The sequence below is a fragment of the Sminthopsis crassicaudata genome, chromosome X (assembly GCF_048593235.1).
Source record: "Sminthopsis crassicaudata isolate SCR6 chromosome X, ASM4859323v1, whole genome shotgun sequence".
Lineage (NCBI taxonomy): Eukaryota > Metazoa > Chordata > Mammalia > Dasyuromorphia > Dasyuridae > Sminthopsis > Sminthopsis crassicaudata.
The window spans coordinates 82,124,267-82,137,482 of NC_133623.1; the positions used below are offsets into that span (position 1 = coordinate 82,124,267).

Sequence of the window (13,216 nt, forward strand, 5' to 3'; positions counted from 1 at the left end):
CGTGCTTTCATTTAGTCCAAATGTTCAATTTGGCCAGTGAGAGACTTCTCTCTCCTCTTTGGACTAATGGATTGGCGGGGGCCTCCCTCCCCCCTCCCCACAGTCACCTGACTGATCTTGTTACCCTAAGAATGACTACCAGTGTTTGGAAGGTATTGCGCCATCCTCTGCAGAAGTAGAAAGCTCACTTCCCCAGAGGTTGGAGGAAGCTCTTCAGTGAGCTGGCCTAATTTGATGCTGAGATCCTGAGTCAAGACCAGTCAGAGCTGACCACGGCTCCGGAAACAGGCGTGAGCGTCCCAGCTCCCCTCCCGGAGAGCGGAGGCCCTCTCCCCACCCTACACCACCACCATCTGGGCTGAAGACCTCTTTTCAGTGGCCCTGAGTTTTGGGACAAGCACATGAGCAACACACCGGCTATCTTGTGCTAGACGGCCCATAGACATCTCACACTCACGTCCCAAACAGCCCGCTCGCTAGCTTTCCCTCCAAACAGCCGTATTACTGGTAGGGCACTGCATCACCCTGCTTCACAACCTGCGTCCCCCTCACCACTGGCAGATTTCTCCGCTTCTCTGGGCTCTCTCCTTGGCCAGCTCTTATTCCCATTGCCGCCAGCCCCAATCCAGGCCCACTGCGCTCCTCAGCTCACATCCCACATTAGATCTAGGTGACTTCCCTGGGCCTCAGTTTCCTTAGCTGAAAACTGGAAGAGTCGGTCGGATTCACTTTGGAGATCCCATCGAGCTCACATATACACATATATAGACTCCCGTGGGTGCACCCGTACACACGCATACACTCTCACATGCACATTCCCACTCACGCGTACATTCATTTTCACACATTCACACACAAACACATCTGCTCACACGTGATCTCTTTCCAAGTGCTGCCTCGCTATCCCTGGGGAGCACAGAGGCCCTGAGTGTTCCTGCAGAGAAAAACAGATTGGTGAGACACTGTGATATTAAACTGCACAGATCTCCTATTTCATCAAAACAGGGCAGGAAACAGTGAGACCATGGCGCGGGCTTAGAGACCTGGCTTCTCTTTTTTCTTCCATAGCCCTTGAGGGAGACCTCTTGGTAGCCACTGGGACACCGGGAACCCTCGGAATCATGGGATCTGCTGCTTGCTGGATGGGATTCTGGGTGCCTGGCAAGCTGACATTAGATCAGGGGCTGCAGATTGCCTGTCCTCGGGCTAGGAACCATCAGGTTCCCACGCGCAGCTTCCTCTAAAAAGCTTCCCCTCCTTTCCCATAGTCCCTGAACCTCTGCAAAAGTTCTGACATGTGACCCTTAATCGCTTCCAGCCCTGCTGGAGTAGGCCCTTTAGATCTACTCCCCCGGCTCCTCCCCAATGTGGGAGGTAGAAGCCCTGGCTTCCCTGCAGACTGAACGCACTCACAACTTTCTGCAGGAGGTCTTTCCCGCCCCTTTCCACCCTCCCTTCCTGCATCCTTAGCTGCCGTTGCGTTACCTCCCATGGACTCAGTCTCTGTCCTGTAGGCCCTTGGCTATTTACATGTTATATACCTACTGGAATGGGACAAAGCACTGTTTTGCCTTATATCCCCAGCAGTTAGCACAATACCTGTCAAGAAGCATTTATTAAACACTACTGGGTACCAGATGGAACATCTAGGGGGGCCGCAGAGAACCAGGCCTAGAGTCAGGGAGACTCCCCTTCCTGAGTTCAAAAGTGCTGCAGTGTCTCTGCCAAGAAAAAAGAAAGGCAAAACCCAGTCCCTTCCCTCAAAGAGCTCAGAATCTATTGGGGAGGGGGGAGACAATACAAAAATAACTATGTACAAACAAGATAGGCGCTAAATTGGAGGTAATCAACAGAAAGAAGGCATCAAGCTTCAGGACTAACAAAGGCTGCTTGCCGGAAGTGAGAGCTTCGCTGAGATTCGAAGGAAGCCAGGCGGCAGGGTTGAGGAGGGAGAGCATCCCAGGCCTGGGGATGAACAGCCAGAGAGAGTCCCCGGGGCTGAAAGACGAAGGGTCTTGTTTGAGGACGTCCAGGAGCCCAGAGTCACTGGGCCCACAAGTACATGCTGGGGAGTAAGGTGCAGGAAGACTGGGAAGGCAGGAGGCAGCAAAGGGATGAAGGGCCTTGCATTTCAACTCGGGGCTTTATATTTGCTCTCCAAGGTGACGAAGAGCAAGTGAGTTCGTTGGATGAACTTTGGAAGATCACTTTGAGGAGAAGATGAACTAGAGTGAGAAGAGACTTGAGGCAGGGGGGCAGCCTACCCCCAGCCCGGAAACGATGGCAGTAGTCCAGATGTGAGATGACGAGGTCCTGTACAAGGGTAGAAGCAGTGTCGGGGGAGAAAGGGGAGTATAGTACCATACCGGAAGGGGGAAATCACCAGGACCTGGCGTTAGATTGGATAACGAGCTGAAGATGTTGAAGGGACATCCAGTTTTTGAGGTCGAAAAGGCAGTTGGAGACTCACGATTGAAGATCTGGAGAGAAATTGGGGCAGGACAAACCAACCTAAGAACCGTCCCCTACTTTGGAAAGAGATCACGTGTGAGCAGATGTGTTTGTGTGTGAATGTGTGAAAATGAATGTACGCGTGAGTGGGAATGTGCATGTGAGAGTGTATGCGTGTGTACGGGTGCACCCACGGGAGTGTATATATGTGTATATGTGAGCTCGATGGGATCTCCAAAGTGAATCCGACCGACTCTTCCAGTTTTCAGCTAAGGAAACTGAGGCCCAGGGAAGTCACCTAGATCTAATGTGGGATGTGAGCTGAGGAGCGCAGTGGGCCTGGATTGGGGCTGGCGGCAATGGGAATAAGAGCTGGCCGAGGAGAGAGCCCAGAGAAGCGGAGAAATCTGGCAGTGGTGAGGGGGACGCAGGTTGTGAAGCAGGGTGAGGCGGTGCCCTACCAGTAAGCCGTGGAGGCTGACGAGATCACCGAGTGAAGCAGTTTACGGGGAGAAGAGAAGCGGTCCCAGGATGGATGCTGGCTGGTTTACTGATCATTGGGGAGTGTAGGCAATTATTAGACAAGGAAGGCTCCATGATGGCAAGACCGAGGTTGGACTTATACAGAAACACAGCCCTTGCATCAACATGATCATCAAATCTGAGAGAGCCGATGAAGTCAACGAGACAGAACCTTAGAGTAGAGCCAGAACGAGGGGGCGAGACGTGCATCATGACCCAGCAAAGGAGACATTGAAGAACGGCTAAGTAGATTAGGAGAACCAGGAGAGTGGGAAGGTATCCAAGAGGAGGATCATGGGATTACGGACTGAGAGCTGGAAGGTACCTCACAGGTCACTCAGTCTGACCTTTTGAGATCCAGGGACGTGAAGTGACCTCGGCAAGGTCACACAGGGAGTCAAGCGGCAGATGCTGGATGCTCCACAGTATGGAATGCTAGAGAGAAGTTGGCCGGGATGAGGACTGAGGAAGTTGTGCAAGGCGAGCCTCTCTATTTGATCATGGGGAACTTTGTGTAGAGCAATTTCAAGTCAGATGAGGGGGTGGAAGCTATATTGCAGGGAGTGAAAAGAGAAGGGGACAATGAGTTGAGACAGCTTTTTTTTTTTTTTTTTTTTTTTTTAGCCACTTGACCACAAAAAGAAAAAGAGCTCCTTAAAAAGAGAGCAAATAGAGACATGAGCCCAGGAAACGGTGAACATGAATGAATGACCTAGAACTAGAACTTCCCAACTCCAGGCTCAAGAACTGTTAGCATATTGAACAACCTTAGATTTGCAGTCAGGAAAATCTAGGTTCATATTCTAGGGATTCCACCTCTTCCTGGGAGACTTCACTTCTAGACCAGGTGGAATAGGGATGAATAAAGGTCTGTGCGGAAGCACTGACCTCACAGGGTGGACGTGAGGCTCCAATGAGAGGTTGTAAAATGGTTTTAAAAATCCCACAACAAGTGAGTGAGAGGAGCGGAAGTGAATGTAATAAGGGTGGTTGGCTTTTCTAGGGGTTTGGTTGGCTCTGGAGGTGTAGGATGCTGGCTCAGGAGGATCAGAGTTTCAAGGGACAAGGAGAGGTGGAACCTGGGAGGGTTTGAGAGCCACAAAGAGCCCACAGATGAAAGACTAGAAGCAGGGGGAAACCGTCGTGGAGGAGGGGCAATCTGGCCTTGGCCAGACGAAGGGCCTCCTCTTCATACGAGGCAGAGATGAAGGAGAAAATGGAGGAAACTGCCAAGAGGTTTTGAGCTGTAGCAAAGGGAAGAAGGGTTCATGGCACATGGCCTCCATGAAGGCAAGGTTCTCTGCTCAAGCACTGAGGAGAAAGTGCTAGGGGAGGCTTGAGGAGTGAAGAGACTGTCATTTCCCCCAGAAGGCAATACAGAGAGTGGCAGGAGTAAAATGCTTGCGTGATGAAGTAGGCTTCCACGAGCCCCCGTTTCTAGGGCCCCTGGTTTATAAAGCTCTTCCCGGCTCTGTGGTGGTGTTGCTGGAGGAGCCTGGGAGTAAGGCTAAGGCACGAGGGTACGACGGCGAGGCGGGGAGATCTAGGTGTAAAGGGCAGAACTCTGGAGAAGCATACTTGAAACGGTGTTAACTCCGTGGAATTGATGAGACAGTGGTTCTCCAGTTTAGCATGTGAGTTCTCTAGTTGGGTACGCCTGCGGTGATGTAATTGTAATAGAGCATATAAAAGCCAGCAGGGACTGGGCGAGAGACATTCATTCCGTCTCCCACCTTCGTGGTGGCCGGCCTGTCCTCCATTTCTCCACTGAGACCAAGGCCCGTGTGGAGGGCCTCCAGAAAGCCAGCCGAGCCCCAGGCAAGGAGACAGACTGTGAAGGAGACAACAAAGACTTTGGACTTTTCCCCTGGCTCTTCTCGTGGTGATTACTCAGCTGAAAAGAAGCCTGGTCCCAAGACCCCCGGAAAGCACATTACATTACGTCAGGTACCAACTTCAGGCTCCTAGTGAGCAGGGAAGCTGAGAAAAGAGGGACAAGGAATTGAGTTCAGTGAGGCCCTGGTGGCCCTGTTTATTTAGTCTGGAGGGAGCCCTTCCCACAGGCAGCATCCGGTAGCCCCCCAAAGCTTTCAGTTGCCCGTGGGATATTAATGGGCCCCTCCAAATCCCCAGCGGGGGAGCCACGGCCAGGAGGGATGAACAGCTCTCCGAGCCAAAGGCCCAGATCCAAGGAAGGGATCTAGGAGTGTGGGTCATGGTCGGACCCACGGTTTCCTGAGGCCCGGCAGCTCTGGCAGCCAGCAGACTTCCGAGGGCAAAGGCTGTGGAGGCATGGGACAGCCTCTACGTGCTGTCGCGACAGTCTCATGGACGAGATTGTGATCCCCAAGGTCAGGAGAGGGAAGGGGCCTTGTCCCAGACCTCCCCCCCCCCCGACCTCCAAATCACAGGAGAGAAACGAATAAATATGCTGGGGGAATTGGTGAGGGAAGAGAGCAGAAGGTCTGGTGTTCACAAAAGAGGTAAGAAGGGCAAGAGTGAGCGGAGTCCTGACTGATGGAGTCCAGAAAAAGGCACTGTCGGGGCTCTGGGCTGGACGGGGAAGGGAGTCATCCCTGCAGAGATCCCCACGACGAGGAAGCCGGGGTCCCCGAGGCCAAAGTTTTCACAAGGTAGAGTCCAGTCCAGTGAGCAGGAGCATCATGGCAAGGTTAAATGGGATGGAGGCCAAGGGCCAACCTGGAGAGCCACTCAGCTCTACCTCCACAGGGTAGTGGTCACTGATGTTCAGAGCCTATGGACAAGGAGGAGATTGGAGGTCGTGCCCTAGTCTGCCTCAAAACTCGGCCCGCAAAGCTATTTCTGTCTAGTCTTGAGCCCACTGGCGGCAGGCTCAATATGGCATCCTTCCTGCCCATGCCCACCTCGAGTCACTCTCTCCCATCCCCCCGTCCCTCTGTTTTCTCCAACCCCATTTTCCCAAGTTTGGCCCTCCTCCTACCTCGGCCTCAGTCATTTGGAAGCTTTGGGGAAATTTGAAGGCAGCAGCCCATTCCACCAGATCTTGGCAGCGCTTTCCATGAACCACAATTCTGAGATCCCGTGGGGTGGCAAGGGAGGGATGGGAAGAGAAAAAGTTTTCCATCAAGGTTACAGTTGGCCCGATGCTAACCCCCAAATGGCCTCCCCCCGCACGCGGAGGCCCAGGGAGAGGAACTGACCGGTCATAGCTGCAGCGTGTGCTCTCTCTCACAGTTGTGTCCTCCTCGTCGGGGATGACCCAGCGGAAGCCCGCTTTGGTCTTCAGCACCAGCTCCCCTTGCCGTTTCTTGGACAGCGATGAGCAGTCTGCGTTGAAATCTCCAAGCAGGATCACATCCTGGGGACAGGGTAAGAGAGGGGCTCAGGCCCAGGGGACCCATCCTGATACTTCCTCCAAACCTGGCCGCTCACCGCATCTACCAAGCCCCCCCCAGACCCCAAGCTGCCACCACCTCACTCTGCCAGTGCTGGGAGACATTGAGGAAGACGACATACAGGGCATCCAGCTCGGTCGCTACATCCTTGGGGGTCGTGTGCAACGGCACCAGGGCCAGCTTGGGGAGCACTGGGGAGGTGAGGAGGGCAAAGTGAGCATCATCCATCCCCCAAGCCCTTCCCCTTCATTCCTCTCATCTCTGGACTCCCCTTTTCTCTATCCCTCCCCCTTTTTCCCGTTCCCCCCAGTACCCCTTCTCTGACCCACTGCTGGGATTCCACTTTTGGTTCAAATCGAGCAATCTGCACCAACTTTTACAACTTTCCGATCCATGATGTCTGGGCAGCCCCCAGCTTCCTCCATCCCCTCCTCCAGACGTCCCTACGGCACCATCCCGACTCCACTCATACCCTTGCTGGGCAGGCTGAACTGGGCCACAAAGGGCTCTCGGGCAAAGACATCCGTCTTATCATCGTACACGTAGCTAGCCAAGACCTGGGTCTTGTGTGATCTACGGGGACAATCGGAACGTGTAAGGGATGAGAACCCAGAAGACAGACTTTTTTTCTGACAGTCTGAGCCCTGGAAGTGGCCTCCACAGCCCGCCGTGGCGGGCCGACGGGCCTGAAGGTGCTGGCCGATGGAGAGAGGGAGAGCGGCGTGAGGCGAGGGGAGGCGGGATGGGAGAAAGGATCGAGAGACCCCACGCCGTCCTCTTGCCAGCCCAAAGGGCAGTGTGTGAAGAGATGCTGACTAATCGGTAACCCGCTGCTCGGGATCAAGAACGAAGGCAGACAAAGGTCCCTAAACCCGACAGAAGCCTCACGTCCATGGCCCGGGAACAAAAGGCTGGCAAGAGCCTCGACAATGATGAGCGGTGAACAGCATCCCCCAGACCTGAAACCCGCCATTTAACAGCAGGAGACAACTGGCCCCCAACTGATGTGGAAGGCGTTTCCAGAGCTGGATCCAAAAACCAACACCAAAGAAGTGAAGTAGAAGCGAGGCCATGGAAATGGCTCCGGGCTGGCAAATGGGAGAGGGAAGCAAGACACACACTTCCTCCTAATCCCTTGTCCTCATAATCTAGCTAAGCGCAGGACACAGCTAGAGCCCGGCAACTGGGGCTTTGCTCCAAATCAACACGATCTTGAGCTTGCTTCTTGCTTTTAAGCTTGCGAGCCAAAACAACACCAGGTTAGCAAGAATAATTAGAACAGGGGCAGCTAGGTGGTGCAGTGGTTAGAGCACTAGTCCTGAAGTCAGGAGGACCTGACTTTAAATCCAGCTCCAGACACTTAAAGACTGCCTAACTGTGTGACCCTGGGTGAGTCATTTAACCAATTGCCTCAGTGCAAAAAAAACAAAAAAAAGAATAATTAGAACAACCAACTTCATCCCAATGGTTGAATCTCAGCCGTGTTCTCCCGTGGCCCTGATGTCCTCCCCAGCAGTGGGGTGCCCTGGGGTCTCTGTCTCCTCCCACTCCCACATAATCTATTTCCTGGAGAATTACGACTCCGTTACCTCCCACAGTTTGGCCTTTGGCCACCTCGCTCTTGCCAGAGAGAAATTGAGCCGTTAAGAGGAAGCCGAGTTCAGACCGTGGAGTCCCTCATAAAATTTTAAAGAAGCTGAGAGATTTCAAGAAGCCTCAACTCATAAAACACTGAAAAGCAGTTAAGGGGGAAATATGTTTATGCAAAACTTGTCAAGAGACCTAATTCAGCCAGATTAGCCTTTGAACATTGAAGGATGAGCTTGGGAGCCGGACACAAAACAAGTGAAAATCACACAGGCTCAGACAACATTTCTTTTTCTCTGCTCAGTCGTTTTTCAGTCCCGTCTACTCTCTGTGACTCCATTTGGGATTTTCTTGGCAGAGATACTGGACTGGTTTGTATTTCCTTCTTTAGCTTGTTTTACAGGTGGGGAAACTGAGGCAAACAGTGTGAAGTGACTTGCCCAGGATCACACAGATGGGACACCTGAGGCCAGAGAGGAACTCAGGAAGATTAGTCTTGGCGCATTCTAGCTTCCCTCTTTCTCTAGACAACTCTTCTCAGAGACAATGACGCTGTACTCAACACCCATAGCTCCCAACGCTCAGTATAAAGCACTGGAAGTGAGAGTGGGACCAGATCAAGTAGAGGGCAAAGAGAGCCATACTGGAAGGGACAAAACTGCGAGGTCCTTGAGGGGCTGCTTTTCAAGAAGACTCCCCTACCGTTAGAGAACATAGACTTGGCATGGCAAGAGATACTTCCTGAAGTAAGAGAGGTCAGGGATTGAACAGAGGCCTGATGGGAAAAAGGGGGTGGGAGGTAAGAGGAGAACACAGCTGGACCTAGAGCAGGGCAACTGGGGCTTTGCTCCAAATCAACACGATTTTGAGCTTGCTTGTTACACTTAAGCTTGTGGGCCAAAACAACTGAATTTAGCACCAGGTTAGCAAGAATAATTAGAACAACTTCATCCCAATGGTTGAGCCTCAGGCGTGTTCTGCCCTGGCCCTGACATCTTCCCCGGCAGTGGCCCGGGGTCTTTGTCTCCTCCCACCCCCACAAGGTGGGTCCCCAAGTCTTGTGTCAAAAGGTTCAAGATCCCTCCTTTCCCACAATTCAATGTGGCCTAAGAAGTGCTCGGGAGAGTGTGAGCCCGAGGTGGCCCGAGCCGGGGAGAGGGAGGACGGAGATGTTGCTCTCACCTGTACACATAAACATATTTCTCCATGTAGGTACTGCGTCCCAGCAGAGGACTGCTCAGGAAGCTATAGGGGCCGGAGTCATCAAACCTGATGAAGAAGAGCGTGCTCAAAACTTCCCTTTCCCAAAGGTCAGTTCTGCCCGAGCTCCCCAACCTCTCTGCAATGGCCCCCCCATACCTGTTGAGGTCCCTGAGCAGCAGAGGAATGGCATCGCCCGTGGTGTCCACCACCTCCTGCAACACCGTGATGTCACACCGAGCCAAGATCTGCCGGGTACAACAACGGTCACTGCCCATGGGCGTCAAGGAGGCCGCCCGTCCTCTGCCTCGGCCTCGGCCCCAGTTTGTCCCTCTGAGTGCCCACTCAAAACTGGGACTGCCGGGAGTCTCCATCCCTCCGCAGCGCCCGGGATTCCGGATATAACCACACAACATGCCAAAGATGAGTGGGATCTTTAAAAACATCCCATCACTTGACAATGGAATCGGGGGTTAGGGACCGAAGTGGGACTAGAAGTGAGGTGACCTCACAGAGCCACCCTTCTGGCTTTCAGTCTCTTTTGTCACACTCACCTTAACCATAGCATCCATGATACGGACCTTCGCCACCTTGCCAACCGTCAACCGCTGGGCATTGAAGGCACATATCCGGAAGGCACTAGTCATCCCCGCCAGAAGCAGGATAAAGAGCAGCATAGGGACCGGGCTGGGCATGGCTGCCTACTGGGGAGGGAAGAGATGGGACGTAAGCCGGAACGGGCTCCAGAAGCCTCCCAATGGCTCCAACCCAACTGTCACTTTTGGAAAAGCAGCCCCTTCATCTCCAGAGGAGATGGAGTCAGGGCTAATATTGCTCAAGAGAGAAGGGGAAGGACCTGGGGGAGTCACGGGGGAGGGGGGGGTTCTCACTGAATCGTCAAGCACCACACAGGAAGGCAACCACGTCACCGGAAGGTCGGGCAAATTTCAAGGACCGTCTTGGAGCGTCAAACTGGCTGGGCGGCCCCGCTCTAGGACGGCTATCCACCTGAGCTTTCGGCCTTCTTCCTGTGGCACAGAGGAGGAAAGCGTCAGATTTGGAGGCGGGAGATAAAGCTGGGTGGTCCTCGGCTCTCAAGGGCCTCAGCACCTCCGTAAAATTGCCCATAGCGGCTCCTTGGGAGACACTATCAAAATGTTTGTAAAGGTGCTTAGGAGCCTTAAAAGTCATGAATTGGCCCTGGGAAGAGGAGACTCCCACACTAACAGTTAAGTATCAGTTACCATCATCATCATTATAATAGATGCATGGAATCTAACACAACATAATCATTCTATTATGATCTGTCTCTCCAGCCTCATCTAGGTCCTATGGGATGTCTCTCCATCTCTCTCGTGTCTTTGTCCCTGTCTCTGTCTCCCCAGATCTCTGTCTCTTGATCTCTTTTTAGTAAGACTAATATTACCCTGGCTGTCTCTTGCGGGGCATTTTAAAGGGCATCTTCACTTCCAGCCATCTCACCCAGCGCTCAGGGAATCCCGAAACTGAGCTCTCTCCACCTCCAGGGGGTTGAAGGGAGCGGAGTGGGGTGGAAAGGTCCATCTCCAGGGTTTCTTTAGGGTCAAGAACTCCCGGTGTGGAACCTCCTTCCCCATGAATATGTTCCTAACTTCTCATCTCCTAGAGCATGAGACTTCCCTGGGGCACTGTTAGATCACCAGGGACCCGGGTCTCTGACAAGGATGATACAAGTTGGCCCAGAATGGCCCGCTTTCCACGGAGGCCATTTTGGAAGATAGCAAGAAATGGCCCACTAATGGGCGTAGCTGCTTCACTCATCGTCCCCAGAGGGTCAGAGGCCCTGCCACCTGTTCCTGGCACTCACGGGCAGCCGTGCCGGCGGCCCACCCTCCTCCCCGTCCTATTCGGGGCACTGGAGGCCTCGCGACCTCCTTCCCAAGCAAATGTCACAGAGACGAGCAAAGGCGCCAGAGGCCTGCTGGCCGCCTCAAGCCTGGGTGCTCCGTTTGTGCCCCCAGACAAGGGCGCCCCTGGCTTGCTTTTTCCCAGAAGCCCTATGCAAACGTAGAGATGGGTTTGGCGCGCGTTTGGGGGCTTTGAGGAGAGCCATCACATAGAATGGCCCGAGGAAGGCCCAGAAAGCCGGTGCCAGTGGAGGGTCCTGTGCCAGTGGAGGGTCCTGTGCCAGTGGAGGGTCCTGTGCCAGTGGAGGGCCAGGTCCCCGGAAAATCGGACTTTGTCCTCTTTCCCTCCCTTGTCCCCTCCCCACTCTGAAATCAGTCCCTGGTTGGTTGGGGGGGAGGGCTCAGGCTCTGGGGGAATTGGTGCCGGCCTGGAGCCCGAGCCGCAGGGCACCCTTGGCAGGAAACGCTCCTGCCCCGTCTCCCCTGCCGGCCCAGCTTTCCCCTGGTCAAGAATCCAAGCCCTGCCCCCTCCCCCACCCCAGCTCGGGATCTCAGAGCTTTCTCTCAGGACTGGACAAGTCAAGGAAATGGGGGTCCTGCGGAGGGCCCACCGTCACCCCCTTTCCTCCTGCTCCTGCCCTCGGCTCCTGCCTGCTGCCCGGGGCGTTAGGGGCCGGCCCAGATAGTACTAGTCTGACCTAGGCTTAAGCCTGGAGCGGAGCGGGGGCTCGGGCCAGCCGCGCCGCCCTCCGCCCCTCCCCCCCTTTGCCCTGCTCCGGGGGCCACCCTGTGCTACCTGAGGTGCCGCCGCCAGCCGCATCTGCCCGGCCGAGGAGCCCGGGCCCCCTCCAGTCCCGGCAGGATCCTTCTCCCTTTCCGGGCTGCTGCCTGCCGGCACCCCACCCCATCCTGCCGGCTGGGCGGGGAGAGGAAGGAACGAGGCCTCCGCCAGTCCCCTCCCCCTCTGGAGCGTCTGGGCCGGGCCAGATCCCGGAGGGAGGGGTGGGAGGGGGTAGCGACCGAGCCGGCCGCGCCCCTCCCCCCCCCTGCCTCCCACAGGGCAGCCTGGCAGCGGGCTCGTGCCGGCTTAGCCCTGTCCTTCCTTTCATGGCATAAGCTAAAGGGGTAGAGAGCCCAGAGCGGGCGGGGTGCGGGGCCCAGAGCGTGCCCAGAGGGGCCGGGGCCCAGAGCGGGCGGGGCGCGGAGCCCAGGCCGCCGGGCCTGCCCCTCCTCCCTCCCCAGGAGTCAGCGGCCCGAGGCTGGGTCCCAGCATCTGAGGCCGAAGGTGGCACCTGAAAGCCACGAGGCTCTGGAAACAGCGTCGCGGAGGACGGAGGCCGCGGGCCCGTCTCCCAGAGCAGCTCCCAAAGCGGGCCGGGTGCCGGCGAGGCCGCCATAGCCAGGGGGCTCGAGGGGAGCGAGTCCCGCACTTTACAGAAAAGGGAACCGAGGCTGGAAGGGACTGGGCCAAAGGCTTCCCTGGGGTAAAAAGGAGCAGAGCTGGGCGGCGCTGCCGGCCGCTGTGTCACCGTCTGCGGGCATAGGCAGCGCCCCCAGGGGATGCTTCGCCCGGTGGGGCGGGAGGACACACTGCAGCCTTTGGGGGTGGCCGGGAGCGGCTGAAACGCCACCTGGCCCCGGGGGCCGGGAGTCCTGATCTCTCCCTCCCACTTCTCCCCTCTCCTTTCCCGCCATCCTCCGGGCCCTCGGACTCCCAAGCGCCTCATCCCAGGCTCTTCCCTGTTCCCCCCCCCCCCCCCCCCCCCTGTTTCCAAGCTGTTGCTAAGACCTCGGCACTATGTCCCGGCCACGTCCCTCCTGTCCTCTCCCCTCATCGCTGCTCTCCCGGCTGGCCTCCTTCCGCCAACCAAGCGGCCTTCAAAGCGCGGGCCGGCCACATCCCTCCCCTCTCCCGCAAACTCCTCCCGGTCTCTCGGGCCTCCAGAGTCCAACGCCAAGTGTTCCCGCATCAGGCTCGTTAAGTCTTGCCATCTTCCTCTCTGCCTCATCAGTCCGGTGCCTGGTCTCCCACGCGTTCCATTTCTCGGCTCCGGCGTTCTTCTGGACAAAGGAAAGAAAGCCTTTCCCAAAACACGTTTGTTCTCGAACCAAGTTACCACATGGCATGCTGGGTCTGCGATCAGGTGGATCCACGTTCAAATGCAGCCTTAGCTACTCCCTAGCTGTGTCACT

General features: G+C 55.6%; 1 protein-coding gene across 4 annotated transcripts; it reads right to left on the reverse strand.

Annotated features, from left to right (window-relative positions):
* Window positions 1–4,975: 4,975 nt before the first annotated feature.
* On the reverse strand, window positions 4,976–11,990 carry DNASE1L1 (deoxyribonuclease 1 like 1). 4 transcript variants are annotated; one of them, XM_074278051.1, is made up of 10 exons: window positions 11,820–11,990; window positions 10,028–10,165; window positions 9,692–9,841; window positions 9,297–9,385; window positions 9,120–9,206; window positions 6,823–6,923; window positions 6,429–6,541; window positions 6,156–6,313; window positions 5,936–6,026; window positions 4,976–5,728 (listed from the first exon to the last, which is right to left on the reverse strand). In XM_074278051.1, the coding sequence occupies exons 3-10, from the start codon at window positions 9,830–9,832 to the stop codon at window positions 5,600–5,602; spliced, it is 909 nt and encodes a 302-aa protein (XP_074134152.1). In that variant the 5' UTR covers window positions 9,833–9,841; window positions 10,028–10,165; window positions 11,820–11,990; the 3' UTR covers window positions 4,976–5,599. The 4 variants fall into 4 exon arrangements, with proteins under 4 accessions (XP_074134152.1, XP_074134153.1, XP_074134155.1 ...); XM_074278052.1 differs by having other exon boundaries at window positions 9,692–9,838; window positions 11,820–11,989; XM_074278054.1 differs by lacking the exons at window positions 10,028–10,165; window positions 11,820–11,990 and adding an exon at window positions 9,994–10,012 and having other exon boundaries at window positions 9,692–9,838.
* Between the last annotated feature and the right edge of the window lie 1,226 nt (window positions 11,991–13,216).